Source organism: Liolophura sinensis, chromosome 7 (genome assembly GCF_032854445.1).
Source record: "Liolophura sinensis isolate JHLJ2023 chromosome 7, CUHK_Ljap_v2, whole genome shotgun sequence".
In the NCBI taxonomy this organism is placed as follows: Eukaryota; Metazoa; Mollusca; class Polyplacophora; order Chitonida; family Chitonidae; genus Liolophura; species Liolophura sinensis.
Window position 1 is genome coordinate 41,736,255 of NC_088301.1, and position 15,365 is coordinate 41,751,619.

The window sequence follows — 15,365 nt, forward strand, 5'->3', positions numbered from 1 at the left end:
GATTTCCACTCTAAAAACACAGAATTAGTACCAAAGGTGTCTTTAACCACCTCCTTTCAGCCAACACCACTACATGTAGATACATGTACAAGTGCATGTATTCTAAATTGAGGGCTTGCATGAGAGGTTGTAAAGGTTAAGAACTTCTACAGCCAATGTGGCCCCATAGATACTCGGCACCCATAAGATTGAGGACGCTCTGTCATGCCTAATTCATGACCGAATGTTTTGTAATGTTTTGAGACTTCTATTGAACACTAATCCACTTCACTTCAATAGTAAGTAAGTGCTTCAGTTACACATTTACACACCTGGGTAGGAAGACTAGTTAAAAGGAACTCTATTCACATAGAGCTGACAAAAAAGAACTTGGTAAACATGAAAGACCCCTCACAATCCCCACAGTGGTGACCTCCACAGACATGATCTAAACAGTCCTCATCTTTAGTTAATCTCGGTTCCTGACCTCACCAAGAATATGCCTGAGAAACTCTGAAACCTTGACCTCACAGTGGATACTCTCACCAAGAATACACGAAGGAAACTCAGTCCTTGACCTCACCAATAATAAACTAGAGAAACTCTCACCAAGAAATTTTCAATCCCTGACCTCACCAACAATATATATTTATTTATTGGATTTGTGTTTTACACCGTACTCAAGAATATTTCACTTAGAAGACGTCGGCCATCATTATGGTGGGAGGAAACCGGGCAGAACCCGAGGAAACCCACAACCATCCACAAGTTCCTGACAGGCCGTCCAACATATGAACAGAGCAGAAGCCAGCATGAGCTGGACTTTAACTCACAGCTACCACATTGGCTCCTGGGTCGTTGTTCCATGCCAGCGTACTAACCCCCTCGGCCAAGGAGGTCCTCACCAAGAAGTCATCAGGGATAGTCTTGCCACGAATACACCAAGGAAACAGACACTGACCTCACCGAGAATACACCAGAGAAACTCTCACCAAGAATACATTATTGGAACTTTCAGTCCCTGACCTCACCAAGAAAACACCAGAGAAACTCTCAGTCCCTGACCTAATACACCAGGGAAACTCAGCAAGAATACACCATTGAAACTTTTAGTCCCTGACCTCACCAAGAATACACCAGAGAAACTTTTAGTCCCTGACCTCACCAAGAATACACCAGAGAAACTTTTAGTCCCTGACCTCACCAAGAATACACCAGAGAAACTCTCGGACCCTGGCCTCATCAAGAACACACAAGGTCCTCACCAAGAAGACATCAGGGATAGTCTTGCCACGAATACAACAAGGAAACACTTAGTCCCTGACCTCACCAAGAATAAACTAGAAAAACTCTCACCAAGAATACATTATTGGAACTTTCAGTCCCTGACCTCGCCAAGAATACACCAGAGAAACTCTCAGACCCTGACCTCAACAAGAATACACAAGGTCCTCACCAAGAAGACATCAGGGATAGTCTTGCCACGAATACACCAAGGAAACACTTAGTCCCTGACCTAAGAACACACCAGAGAAACTCACCAAGAAAACACTATTGAAACTTTCAGTTCCTGACCTTCCCAAGAATACACCAAAGAAACTTTTAGTCCGTGACTTCACCAAGAATACACCTAAGAAAGTCTCAGTTCAACCTCACCAAGAATAAACTAGACATACTCTCAGAATACACAAGAGAAACTCTCAGTCCCTGACCTAGCAATACACCAGAGAAACTCTAACCAAGAATACACCAGAGAAACTTTCACCAAGAATACACGATTGAAACTTTCAGTCCTTGACCTCACCAAGAACTGAGGACTTCATTCATCCCAGACATCACTATAAAGACACCAACATGACAATGTGTGATAAGTACTGAAGAGAACCTTTTCAGATGCTAGCCTTGAGATGAAGAGAGAAGATAAATGATATGCTATATATCAAAACAAAATCTGTTGTTCATTTCAGATTAGCACTCCATTTAGACTATTTATTCACCTCTTATAAGAAATATTGTTGCTGAAAATTTAATAAATTAAACAATTAATCTGTTCTGTACATTGCCTTGTGCAAGAGAGGTTATAAATATATACAGGCACATCAAAAAGCAAAAGCTTAATGTACATGTAAATGTACATATGCTGAAAATGTCTTATCATCGGATGTAAGAACACTACAAACAAGTTAAGAATTTGCTTATAGCTGCTTGATAGATCTATGTGAAATAGAAATTTCAAAATTAAAAGTTATTGAGTATTTTATTCTGAAATACTTTCCACTGTAGGCCTATATCACACAACAATATTGTAATGCAATCTCCCTGAAAAAATAGAACTATATCACAACATAACAGTATATTTTGCAAAATCTGCTTGCGAATATGTAACATGATAGGGACATTAAAATGTGTGACATAATAAGATTGACATTGTTCATATACGGTTTGAACACTTCTTAAGTAATATCAGATCAACCATCTTCATAACAAATAGTGTGGTCCCTAAACTAGTTGAAGAAATTGAAATAGGAACTTTACATATCAAAAGTCAAGATTATCAGGTGGACAGGTTTAGCAGCGTATTTTAATATTAATAATGTAAGTATCAAAACTCTGTTTTATAACAGGAATCCGGCATTAACACTAACTAATGACAAGTGTATTTCATACAGATATTAAATATTAATTGTAACTCTACAAATGATAAGTACATAAATCTAGGTGTGAAACTTTTTAAAAGAGATCACAATTACAATGCTTTGCTCTACAGGTTTATTTATATGGATGGGTAGATGTTCCTTGATAATATGCATAAGAATGTAGCACCATATTTTGGCTGACACGTAAGATGTCCCCCTATCAATGGGAGTGATAGGCCTGAGAAAATATTACAACTGATACAATACAGTGCATGTGTAAAAATGATCAACATTATACACGCATCTGCATAAATAATCTATGCATGTATCCCCTGAACACAATATTTGTAAATTCTGCTCCAATCACAGATATATTATACATGTTAATGACATGTAAAAAGGAGTAAATCAGGTGAACACCTTATGCATAAAATAATTTCACAAAAGAAAGCTTTCACATCTATATATATATATATATATATATATATATATATATATTTTGAGCAAATCATTTTTTTTTAATTACCTTACTTATACAGCAGCTATTTATTCATACAAAAGACATTTCATTATTAACAATTATACCACAAAAGTAAAATCTGCTTACAATATTCATTAAAATTTGAATTGATGAAATAGTAAGTTTTCAGATTTTCAATTTTTTAATGCAGAGGCAAAGCTGGGAAAATGACCAACCAATCAGAGAATATAATCCTTCGAATATAAAGCATACAATTATAAACACCTATCAAGCCAATTCATGAAATATCCAAACTGAATTCCTAGTTTCCCCCATCACTGCCCACAGGCCATTTTATCCCCTGCATCAGAATCCTTTGCTTCGTTATTGTTTTTTGGGGGGCTCTTTAAGCAAAATTCTTTAACCAAGACAGCTGAAATAATGATAATATAAACTGAAAATTGTACTCCCACCTGAACCAAAATATTCGGATAGTAAATATTGAAACAGGTTTCATGGGCCTTTACACATACTGTAAAGCATTTCAGTACAATATCAAGAATCAAGAATGTAATCCATGTAATCCCAACAAACATCTATTCATGTACATACAATGAAAGAATATGGCTTTACGCCATCTGTATAGAGAAATACTTTGAATGCAATAATTGATATGTTCATCTTGTTTCTTGGACATTTGAATGAGAAGATTTTCTACTTTTGAACCATGGCTCAGCAAACAACACCTCCACTTCTTCCAGAGTCTTTCCTTTGGTCTCTGGAAGGAACAAGGCGAGGAAGACCACAGCAAGTCCTGCAATTCCAGTATACATCCAGTAAGTACCTAAAATACAACAATGACAGGGTATTCAGTGTAAGACTGAAATAAGACAGGGCAGCAAAATTGACACAGATGCTTTTTATTTACTTACGAACAGTCTTGAATCATGGTTCAACTTACACTTACTGATGTCAAGTATCCAAAGGAAGGAAATGTGACTATTGGTGAACAGATAGATGAACATTTTGCAAACTTTAGAACCAACAGTCGAACAAACACAGAGGTGCATGCTTACTGGTATGTTGATATTTTACACATCTAAAGTAGCATAATGGCATACAAAAACATCTTTTTTCTGCAATCTTCTGTAATACATCGTCCCATTGCACAAGGTTGCGTCAGATAAGTAAGAACATACTTTTCATGTGCAAATGGTGACACAGGCCCAATTTGAACTGACCACTGTTCTCTTGCAATGCATCTGTAATCAGTTTACCCATAAACGTCATTGCAAAGATATGATTGAACAGACTACACAGCTTAGATCCATTATTTTTAAAGGTACCCCAAATTCCAATGCATATCAAATGCTATAAATATGACAGAGAGACAAATTCCTGGCTGTGGTAAACAAAGCCAGAATAATGTTCATGTAAATTTGTGTCAATCATAAACAAACGCGTATGAAGAATTCACATGACACTACAACCCCATTCAGTGTGCATGAGTAGCAAACATACCATATTTAGTGATGGACTCGGTAAGAGTGAGGAAGGTCATTGAGACTAGTAAGTTGAAGCTCCAGTTCACTGCAGTTGATATCGAGTTCCCTGTGCTCCGGGCCCAGGTGGGGTAAATCTCCGAGTTGATAGTCCAGGGCATGGGACCCATTCCTGTACACAGATCCAAGAGGAAAATATGTGATTGCTTGATGTGTCTGTATACATATTAATACCCCTGCTCTAATTTGGGGCCTTGGGAACAGTAAGCTATCAACGATACTCCTGTGGACATTTACATGGCCTAATGTTGGTTGAAGGCCACTTTTCTTCAACCAATACGGTGTACGTATCTGTACATCACATGTGAGAAAATATGTCAGTACATTGCCAAAGGTAAGTGGTTTACACTGGACACTCCGGTTTCCTCCCCCCATAAATGTGACCACCATCATATAAGTAAAAATTCTTGATGCAAATATTAATTAGAGCTGATCTTCCCATTTCAGGCTTGACACTGATCGTCTTTATGCTTCTTATAGTTAAAGGATCTTAAAGGATAAGACACCACCTGGCTAAAATATATTTGATTTGAAAGCAGGATACTCAAGCTCTCTAAAAAGTATCATACTTTATTGTTTTAATGAGATTTCACCAAATAACACGTAGAACAAAATGACAATACTGCACAAATGGCTGGTGTGAGTCGAGGAAGCCATCTTGATAATTTTATCCAATCAAACACGTTGCTATCAGACGACGCGGCCTAATCTGTGACCTACCCTTTACTTATTCACTCCATGAAGTGACATATGATAACACAGAACTACTCCATAAGACATCATTTTGAGACTGTTTACAATAATTTAGTTACATGTAGTTACATGAAGGATTCCTTCACAAAGTGTTGTGGGGTAGTAGCATACTGTCTTGGTCCAAACACATTCATCTCCCGAAATACATTTTTTGTCCTTCATTTTACCATTTAGTCAGCATTTTCTAAATAACAAATATGAGTCAGGGCAAAATTTATTAGGTATGTCGAAGGTTTATGGGAAGGAGAAGATGGCATCTCACAGGACAACGTTTAAAATTAATTAGATCTTATGATATAATTTTTTTTCCTCTGCATTTATTACAACTGAAAAATTTAAATTTTGCTCCCTCGTCTTCCTCGCATATAAGGGAGGTTTTTTTCTGTTCTCTTCAATAAAATACACTAGAATTATTGAAACATCATGTTCAAGCCGAGGTTCTTTCTCTGATGTCCGCGAAAACTAGATCAGCACTACTTTCATCTTAGAAGCCATAGCTATAAAACTGATGCATAAAATCTAGTGACAGTCGACTGCCTATATCAGCCTCAGTGGTGCCTTGATTTATTTTCATTTGTTTCAGAATTGAGCATGAATCTAGTTGTACAACAATCCTATTGTAATTTTGTACACATTTAATAGGGGTCAGACTCACCAGCACAACCCCTCTGGAGGATATGACCTGAACCATCTGCAGCTAGGCTATTTAAACAGGGTCGCTGGAGCTCCTTGTACATGATATAGTAGGCCTACTGCATCAACAATTCAAGCAGTGGAAGAAATACTCTTCCAGGCCCTTCATCACTGAAGCCCACAACTTTTATCTGTCATAGGCTACTGCTTAGACTGCCTACTATACAAAAAAATACCTTCGAATTTAACGGGCTAGGGTAAACATGTTATCGCCTTTTTTTTGATAATGGAGACATGCTGAAGCTGTGTTAAGACGAAGTTTCACTAAGCTTTCACAGGCTTGAAAAAAATCTAAAAAAAATATTTAACTAAAACATTAGTCGGCTGCTGTCTTTCACTTTAAAGCTCTGTTTTTATGCAGGTTTAAGTGCAGCGATGGAAACTTTGTGAAGATACGACAGAGATGAATGGATAAGACAGATGTCACACAATTCCTAACACACAGTGTTATCAAATCAGAGAAACCATATAACAGAATCCTATCTTCCTTCACTTTCAATGGCAATAAGTAGTCATCCCGTCTCATATGGTTTTTTAGGCAGTCTAATATTAAATCATAACAAGGACTGGACCATCCTTTCGTGACAACACAAGCCACCTTGGAAACTATATTATCTTGTTACGACTTTGTACATATGCATATGCCTAAAGAATGACCACAACTTTGGTAGACTAAAGTACAATCAGAATAGTTTTCTGGGAATGTCTGTACTGAACACTGAGCCTGACCAACTTTTAAGTTTTAAGATGTATGCTTGCTAGGACATTCCATGGCTTGCTTAGACAATTCAAGGCTTAATATTGTAGCTCAAGGTTCTCTAGGACTGCACAAGGCTTGCAAGGACAGCTCATGCATACCATAACAGTCCACAAATTACTAGAACAGTCCACAGCTCACCAGAGCATTCCATAGTCAAAACAGTCTATAGCTTACCAGAATAGTCCACATCTTACCAGAACAGTCTATAGCATACAGCAACATTCAATAGCATACAACAACATTCTATAGCACACCAGAAGTCCGCAGCTCACCAGAACATACTATAGCTTACCAGAACAGTCCACAACTTACCACAACAGTCCACACATTATCAGACCGTCCCACACCTTACCACAGTCCACAGCTTACCAAAACATTCTATAGCTTACTAAAACAGCCCATATCTTACCAGAACAGTCCATAGCCTACCAGAGTCCACACTTAGCAGAACAGTTAACAGCTTAGTAAGACAGCCTTCGGTCTCACCTGGAGCAAAGAACATGAGGTAGACAACTAGGCCAAGGATAGCCATCCAGGAGTAGGCAGTGGGGCAGTAGTCGTAAGCCCACACCAGGGTGTCCTCCAAACCTGTCTGGTTACAGCGCCCTTCCAGAGATTTGGTGCTGTCCTCACTGCTTGTCACTAGACATGACCCTGTCCCATTCACAACTCCTTCGCCTAGGTCAACATAGCAAAATCCACACGTCACATCCTCTATACAGCTCTCACAGGAACTGAAATACAAGAACAGATCATTCTGTAACGTTTTGGTTACTTTCTTGGTTGTTAAGATGTCTTCAATTGATGGAGGCATGAAGTGCCCTTCATCAGACGGGAATCTCAAAGATTTCTCCACTCGCCTGTTTCCTAGGTCTCTGCTGAATAACAAGTTTACAGTGTTCTTTTAAAGGCATGGTCCTGTGCAAAGCCTGCAGATCTCATGCCTTTATTAAGTTCATATGACTGACATAAATAGTGAACTCACTCTGCAGGTGAAAAGTTGGTGTGTTTCTGCAGCCATAAAACTGACCATCTTTGTGAACCTCAATTATGGGTTCAAGCTCTGAATACCTAACATGACTCCCAAGGTGAAGGTTAAAAGCATTTTTTAATCATACAATGCATGTATTTATATGTGAGGAAAAGGTCATCTTTCTCAGTCCTGTTTCTCGGACACTACTACAAAGTGACAAGCAATCCTGTTATAAGCCACTAGATGTGGTGAACGAGCAATGTACCTTTTTGTGAGACAATGACCTTCCCAGTCTTGACCTCCAATCATTTGAGGCTCCTCCAGAGTGACAGGTGGGGAGTGAAATGCGGCCAACTGGAACCCCACAGCCAGCAGGCCCAGGCTGAAGAGCACACCTGAGGGCATAAGGGAAACATAACCCTAGGGTCGTTTCAACAAAGCCAGTTCTGACTGAAGTGAAAAAATTAAAACTAAAAATTTGCATAGTTTAAGGTCCAAGAAATCAAAATTAAGATGCATTGATGCTCACATAATATATGTCATTGATGCCTGTTTCCAATTTTCACCCCTCGAAACCACAAATTAGCCTTCTAATCAAATATAAAATGTTGTCTAAAATCTAATGTTATTTAGATTATTTATGTTATTTAGTCAAAACTGCTTTTGAGGAATCAACCTCAAGGACCCATGGAAATCTGATTAAAGCAAGGCAGCAAAAGTACACCAGAGACTCATGATAATCTGAGGACAAGAACACAGCAACAGGACACCAGACACCCATGATAATCTGAGGACAACAAAACAGCAACAGGACACCAGACACCCATGATAATCTGAGGATAACAAAACAGCAACAGTACACCAGGGACCCATGATAATCTGAGAACAACAAGACAGCAACAGTACACAAGGGACCCATGATAATCTGAGAACAACAAGGCAGCAAGAGTACACTAGAGACCCATGATAATCTGAGGATAACAAAACAGCAACAGGACACAAGGGACCCATGATAATCTGAGAATAACAAAACAACAACAGGACACCAGAGACCCATGATAATCTGAAAACAACAAGACAGCAACAGGACACCAGGGACCCATGATAATCTGAGGAAAACAAGACAGCAACAGTACACCAGACACCCATGATAATCTGAGGAAAACAAGACAGCAACAGGACACCAGACACCCATGATAATCTGAGGATAACAAAACAGCAACAGTACACCAGGGACCCATGATAATCTGAGAACAACAAGACAGCAACAGTACACAAGGGACCCATGATAATCTGAGGATAACAAAACAGCAACAGGACACTAGGGACCCATGATAATCTGAGGATAACAAAACAGCGACAGGACACTAGGGACCCATGATAATCTGAGGATAACAAGACAGCAACAGCACACCAGACACCCATGATAATCTGAGGACAAGAACACAGCAACAGGACACCAGAGTCCCATGATAATCTGAGGACAAGAACACAGCAACAGGACACAAGGGACCCATGATAATCTGAGGATAACAAAACAGCAACAGCACACCAGACACCCATGTTAATCTGAGGACAACAAGACAGCAACAGGAAACCAGGGACCCATGATAATCTGAGGATAACAAGACAGGAACAGTACACTAGAGATCCATGATAATCTGAGGATAACAAAACAGCAACAGAACACCAGGGACCCATGTTAATCTGAGGACAACAAGACAGCAACAGCACACCAGACACCCATGATAATCTGAGGATAACAAGACAGCAACAGGACACCAGACACCCATGATAATCTGAGGACAACAAGACAGCAACAGGACACCAGAGTCCCATGATAATCTGAGGATAACAAGACAGCAACAGGACACCAGAGTCCCATGATAATCTGAGGATAACAAGACAGCAACAGTACACTAGAGACTCATGATGATCTGAATACAAGAAGACATACACCAAAAGTACACTAGAGACCCATGATAATCTGAATACAACAAAACATGAACAGGACACCAGAGACCCATGATAATCTGAATACAACAAAACATGAACAGGACACCAGAGACCCATGATAATCTGAAGACAAGACAGTAACAGGACACCAGAGACCCATGATAATGTGAAGACAACAAGACAGTAACAGGACACCAGACCCATGATAATCTGAATACAACAAGACAGCAACAGGACAACACGAACAAATGACAATTAGATCATCAGTAGCACTGTTACAGATAAGCACGTGTACTCACCAATCAGGCTGCCCAATACGAGATGTCGTCGACCAATTCTTTCCACAAGCCACACTCCCACTAGGGTGAAGATAAAGTTACATGATGCCGTTAGCGCAGAGAGCCAAATTGCTGTTGATTCGTTCTTGATACCTGCCATTTTGATTATAGTTGCACTATAATACCTGTTGTCAAGATCAAAGAACAAACAATATCAACATTCAGTTTGTGTCAATATCCTAATAAACAAGGTATACGACAAAGTACATCTATTTGTTACAAAGTCATAAAATTGTTTCAAAAGGCATACTCAGCTAAATAACAGCCTTTACTTTCAATACTATTTATATGTATACTGATTGCATTGATATATTCAATTGTTTTGCACTGAAGTCTAACTCATACGACAATAGTCTTATTATAAATGGATAAAACCAGACACAGCTGAATGGAAACTATCCCACTAGATTTGGCCATCAGTTCACATGGAAGAACACGTTAGGTGTTTTGGTAAAATGCGAGGAGCCCGTTTCTCGTAAATCGTAAATCTCAAATTCATAACTTTTATGTTTTAAGTCACAAATTTTACCAGTTGGCCCATAATAAGCATGTATGAATAAGTTATTATGAGTCTGTGAATCCATGACCTTATGACCTTTAGTAACAAACAGGGCCAGTTTCTTAGGTATGTCTTCTTATGGCTTACATGACAGTGTTGATTCCACCCAGCTGTTGGAACATCTGAAGTCCACACCCAACCAACAGAGCTCTCCTCACATGTGGTGTTTTCAACATTCTCAGCCAGGTCCATTCTGACTCTGAAAACAGGACATTCACGGAGAATGTGAAATTGCAGTACCTTGAAAAGGAGTGAGAATAAGCAGTTTTAGTTTTGTACTAAACTAAACCAATAAATGCCTAAATTCTCAGAAACCGCCCTTTCACAGTATACGAAATTTTTCATTCTCCATTAGAAACTACTGAAAATGATGTTGTTCACTTCTTGAATACAATACCTTGCATAAAAATATACAAAACATAAGCACAAAATATCACTAATATTTGCATTTAGGTTATCAATTCAAAAATAATGATCTTGAATAGTTGGCAATTTGGCTTGAATTTTAAAGTAAATGATACTTCCTTTAATTTCTGTAATACATAATTTATTCAGCTTGTGTATTAGAAAAAAGCAGTACTTAAGAGACAGACAAGAGAGTATATAACATACTTCTTGATGCCTGTCGTTCTATTTCTTCCTGACAAGACTCTTTTATGGCATTAAACTCCTCCTGCACATCGTCCGTTCCTCTGATAGACACCAGGACCTCTTCTGCCTTGACAAAGTGCCCTTTTGACACAAGCCAACGTGGGCTTTCAGGCATAAACATGAACCCCACAAACTGAATAAGCGAGGGAATCCCAGCAAGTCCCAGCATATACCTGTCATATATAAAGATACATTTACATGTATAACCATAAAGAAGTGCTTACCACAAAAGACACTCATCTAATTTAAACAACAGAATAAATAAACCCTCCTTTCAGGTCTTGGTTCACCAAACTTTTAATGTAAGACCATTTTAAAGAAATTTTGATTCACAGTTTAATACTCTGCTGGAACATATAAAAAAAAATTTACAAAATAATCCCATGCTAAGGTCATACCTCCATCCATATTCTCTGTTGTAGCTGAAAGCACCATCTAAAACACTTGCAATGCACTGACCACCTGTTATGAAGAGATTATTAAGTGTTACAAGCCTCCCTCGCAAATGTGTCGGCGCACTCTCTGCTATGTAAACAGGCACAGTCATGGATGCAATACCTGTAATTAAAAAAAAAAAACACATTGTGGTACACATAGCAAATGTTTTTTTTAATAATTTCTGCTTGACATTAAAATACTATGCATACAGATATCATCACATTTGGTAATGTTAAGGGAAGAAAATGTATAAAAAAAAACAACAACTTAAATTTGGCTACCAAACAGCTCCCCTGTAGGAGACACATAAATAAAAAAATTCAGCTCAATACATAAAGACCTGAAATCGTGACTTTGGTCACTTACAGCAATTAATATGCACAAATAGGATCAGCAATGAAACATTACCTTTGTACAACTGTGCCTCAAATGCATGTAAAATTTCAGGTCAATACATGCTGTACTTTTGTGAGATACCTCCCCTAACATTCTGTCTCATTCTAATACACAAAGTCAGGTATTCCGTGATTTATGATGTTTATTATGTAAACAACGAATCAAGGATGGAATATCCCCCTCACCCTATTGTGATCTGCATATGTGCAAACTCTGAGCTCAACATAGGGTAGGCAGTACATTTTCAGATAACATTTTGTTTAATACTGATTTTAATACACAATCCACTAAGTCAGGAATTCAGTAATTAATGGTATTTAATATGTTCACACCTAATCAACAATAAAAAAAAAAAACCCTCGTGCTATTGTGCTCTACAAGAGTGCAAATCCTCATCTCAATACTGGCAGCACTTTTTAGGATACCACCCCTGACATTTTGCTTAACATTGCTTTCACAGTTATTGGACGCCAATGCCAATGATGATTCCAATGCCAAGGTCAGCATACGACATAAACTACACCTGTACTTTTTTAAAAAAAAAAGCAAGCATAACAGACCATAGAACAGTTCTGTTTGAAAATACCTTTGTATATTTTTTTGATTCAGTTTTCCACTTGGTTAAATTTATTTAACCTTTTGATTTTTTTATGCACTTTACGGATCATATTGCTCATGTTTGTCGTTAATGATGTCACACAACTTTTTTCTACAACTGTCCAGGTCTGAATAAAATTCTAATGTGGGATAGCAGAGGTGCAAGCGGTAGATTTATCGATGACAGGCTTTTTTATTGATTGGTTACTCTCCTCATGCAGGGGTCCATAGCAGCCCTCTGTCTACTACCTCTGGAGAAGGAGCTCCCAAATCTGATCCAGATGGCTAAATAACATAATCCAGAATGACCAAACGAGAAGACCATAGAATGGCATATCATTGTCATCTGTGCAGCATCATTTTATACTGTGACTGAATGAAGCAAGAAGCTAAATATGGGCGAAATTTTACCAAATTCATTGAGTTCGAGTCTTATGACTATTTATGGTTCACTTGGGGACAATCAGTGACACCAGAAATTGTTATATCATTTCTTTTTTTTTTTTCGTTGAACATGCAAGACTTGGCAGTGGACACAATGTACAAGTTATGTTAATATAATGAAGAAACACCTCTATTTCAATCAATGAAAATTTGCTCTCACTTGCCAAGGTATTTTGCTCATGTGGAGCATTCGTTGGCTAACATGAGTCACTTTTTCACTCGTATTATGTCGTATAAGAAAATCAGGTGTCTTATTTCGACAGAGGATCAATGGAAGTGCTAAATTCAAAATAGTCTGTTGTGGTGAGAGTAATGAAAGGCAGGCCCTTAGTTTCTTTCTGTAATGTTTACTTAAGGATCCATATCCAACAGCCAAGTTACCTACCCAAGTTTGTTAGCTTTCACCATGTCCACTCTGTAGTGCTTTGTGTATCATAGTACTAAATCTTAGAGACCTTACGGTACAGTATTGTATCTAAAGTAAAAAGATATCATTACTCTATACAAACCTATTCCTGCACCAACAATCAACCTTCCAGCAATTAACATGGCAGTATTTTGTGCTGCACCGAGAAGAACAGCACCTAAGGTGAAGACAACACTTCCAATCACAGTTGTCAGTTTCCTGCCCAGGTAGTCATTGGCAAATCCCCCAGCAAGAGCAAATAAAGCTGCAGCTGCAATTGTCACAGAGACAATAAGTTCTTGCATAAGAGAATTTAGATGGAAGTAATCCTTGAGAAGGAGCATAGCTCCTGAGACCACGCCGGTGTCATACCCAAACAGGAACCCTCCAATGGCTGAAAAGAACGTCAATGTGAATACAAAACCAGGTGTTTTCCCGTTCGCTGATTTTACTTTTAGCTCGCTCACTTTGTCTTGCGAGTCCATGTCTGACAATAGCGGTTCTGTGGCTGAGATCAGACATGACCTCTCCGATGAAGGGTAAAAGTCTAACTGATCCATCTCTAATCTGTTTGATATCATCTCACGTGGACCCACACTAGGCCCACAATTTACGAACTTCACACAATCAAAGCGCGAGTTTCAAATTTTTTATCCTTCTTCATGGAATTTTTTAACGTTAAGTTTTTCTGAAAAAAAAAAAGACTGTCAGACTGAATCCTCTTGCTCCGCGAACAACTGATCTTAGGCAAAGTCGCATTTAAAGCCTTATTTATTTCACACGAACTCCTTACAACTGGGAAAGCACTGTTGATGTTGTTTCAACCGGTAGTCGGCTTAAAAAGTCTAACCTAAAATGTTTCCGAAAAGTACTTTTTCTAAACTGTAACGTAAACTCCTATAAGCATACTATTAGATAACTATCATTGACTGCTCTATATAATAATTATTACACTAATACAAATTAGTCAATTTATCAGAATGTTAATGAATAATTTTACTAATATTTTCGAATTTATTATTAAGTTTAGTTTTTGAAAAGACTAGGAAGCCTGGGTCCCAATACTTTCATTTTCCGAAAGAGGTGTTGTTGTGAGCTAAAACCTATCGTCAGGTCAGGAACCAAACATCTTATAACGTCAGGTAATATGAAATTCTTGTTGTGTTATTGCTGTCAACTTGGAATAGCAAATCTTTAAAAAAAATCTTAAATTTATGGTTAAGTTTAGCAGCTACATGTATTCACTCAGTTGCATGTGTTTTGTCTCCGTTAATTATTCTCCTCACTCACCTCTGCTTTTGCTTACAAAACTCTGACATTTTTCTCATTTTACTGATACGGGATTTATGTAACGTAACGTACGCTGTTTTAGTTTAATTGGGTCGTGTGTAATAGATACAACAACAACAAAATTGTTCTTAATTGTTTAAATGTAAGTGCATATGTAACTCATTACAGCACTCTCCTTAAAGCATTCACTGCCTTGGTATTTGCTACCGGCATAGCGTTATCACCGCTTTGAGAAACCGATCCCATCTTTGAAACAGTAATCCAGTTGTTTAAATTTTTGAATCGAACAAGTGAAATCAACATCTGCCTTAATTATGATGATATGCTCATTTTCATTGATCATTTTGAATTATGCTGATTACCCTTTTGTATCAGATTAGTGAGTTCTTTTAGCAGGTATGGTGGAGGAAAGGCTTTGGGTTTCTGCATCAGGAGGAGAACATTTGAAACATGGCGGATGTTGGTTTGACCTGG

At 38.1% G+C, this 15,365-nt stretch overlaps 1 protein-coding gene across 1 annotated transcript; it reads right to left on the reverse strand.

The window, feature by feature from the left end:
- Nucleotides 1-3,314: 3,314 nt before the first annotated feature.
- Nucleotides 3,315-14,362, reverse strand: LOC135470535 (proton myo-inositol cotransporter-like). Its single transcript, XM_064749538.1, has 9 exons — nucleotides 13,705-14,362; nucleotides 11,719-11,878; nucleotides 11,282-11,493; nucleotides 10,757-10,868; nucleotides 10,072-10,235; nucleotides 8,082-8,211; nucleotides 7,330-7,577; nucleotides 4,597-4,749; nucleotides 3,315-3,919 (listed from the first exon to the last, which is right to left on the reverse strand). The coding sequence occupies exons 1-9, from the start codon at nucleotides 14,180-14,182 to the stop codon at nucleotides 3,753-3,755; spliced, it is 1,824 nt and encodes a 607-aa protein (XP_064605608.1). The 5' UTR covers nucleotides 14,183-14,362; the 3' UTR covers nucleotides 3,315-3,752.
- Between the last annotated feature and the right edge of the window lie 1,003 nt (nucleotides 14,363-15,365).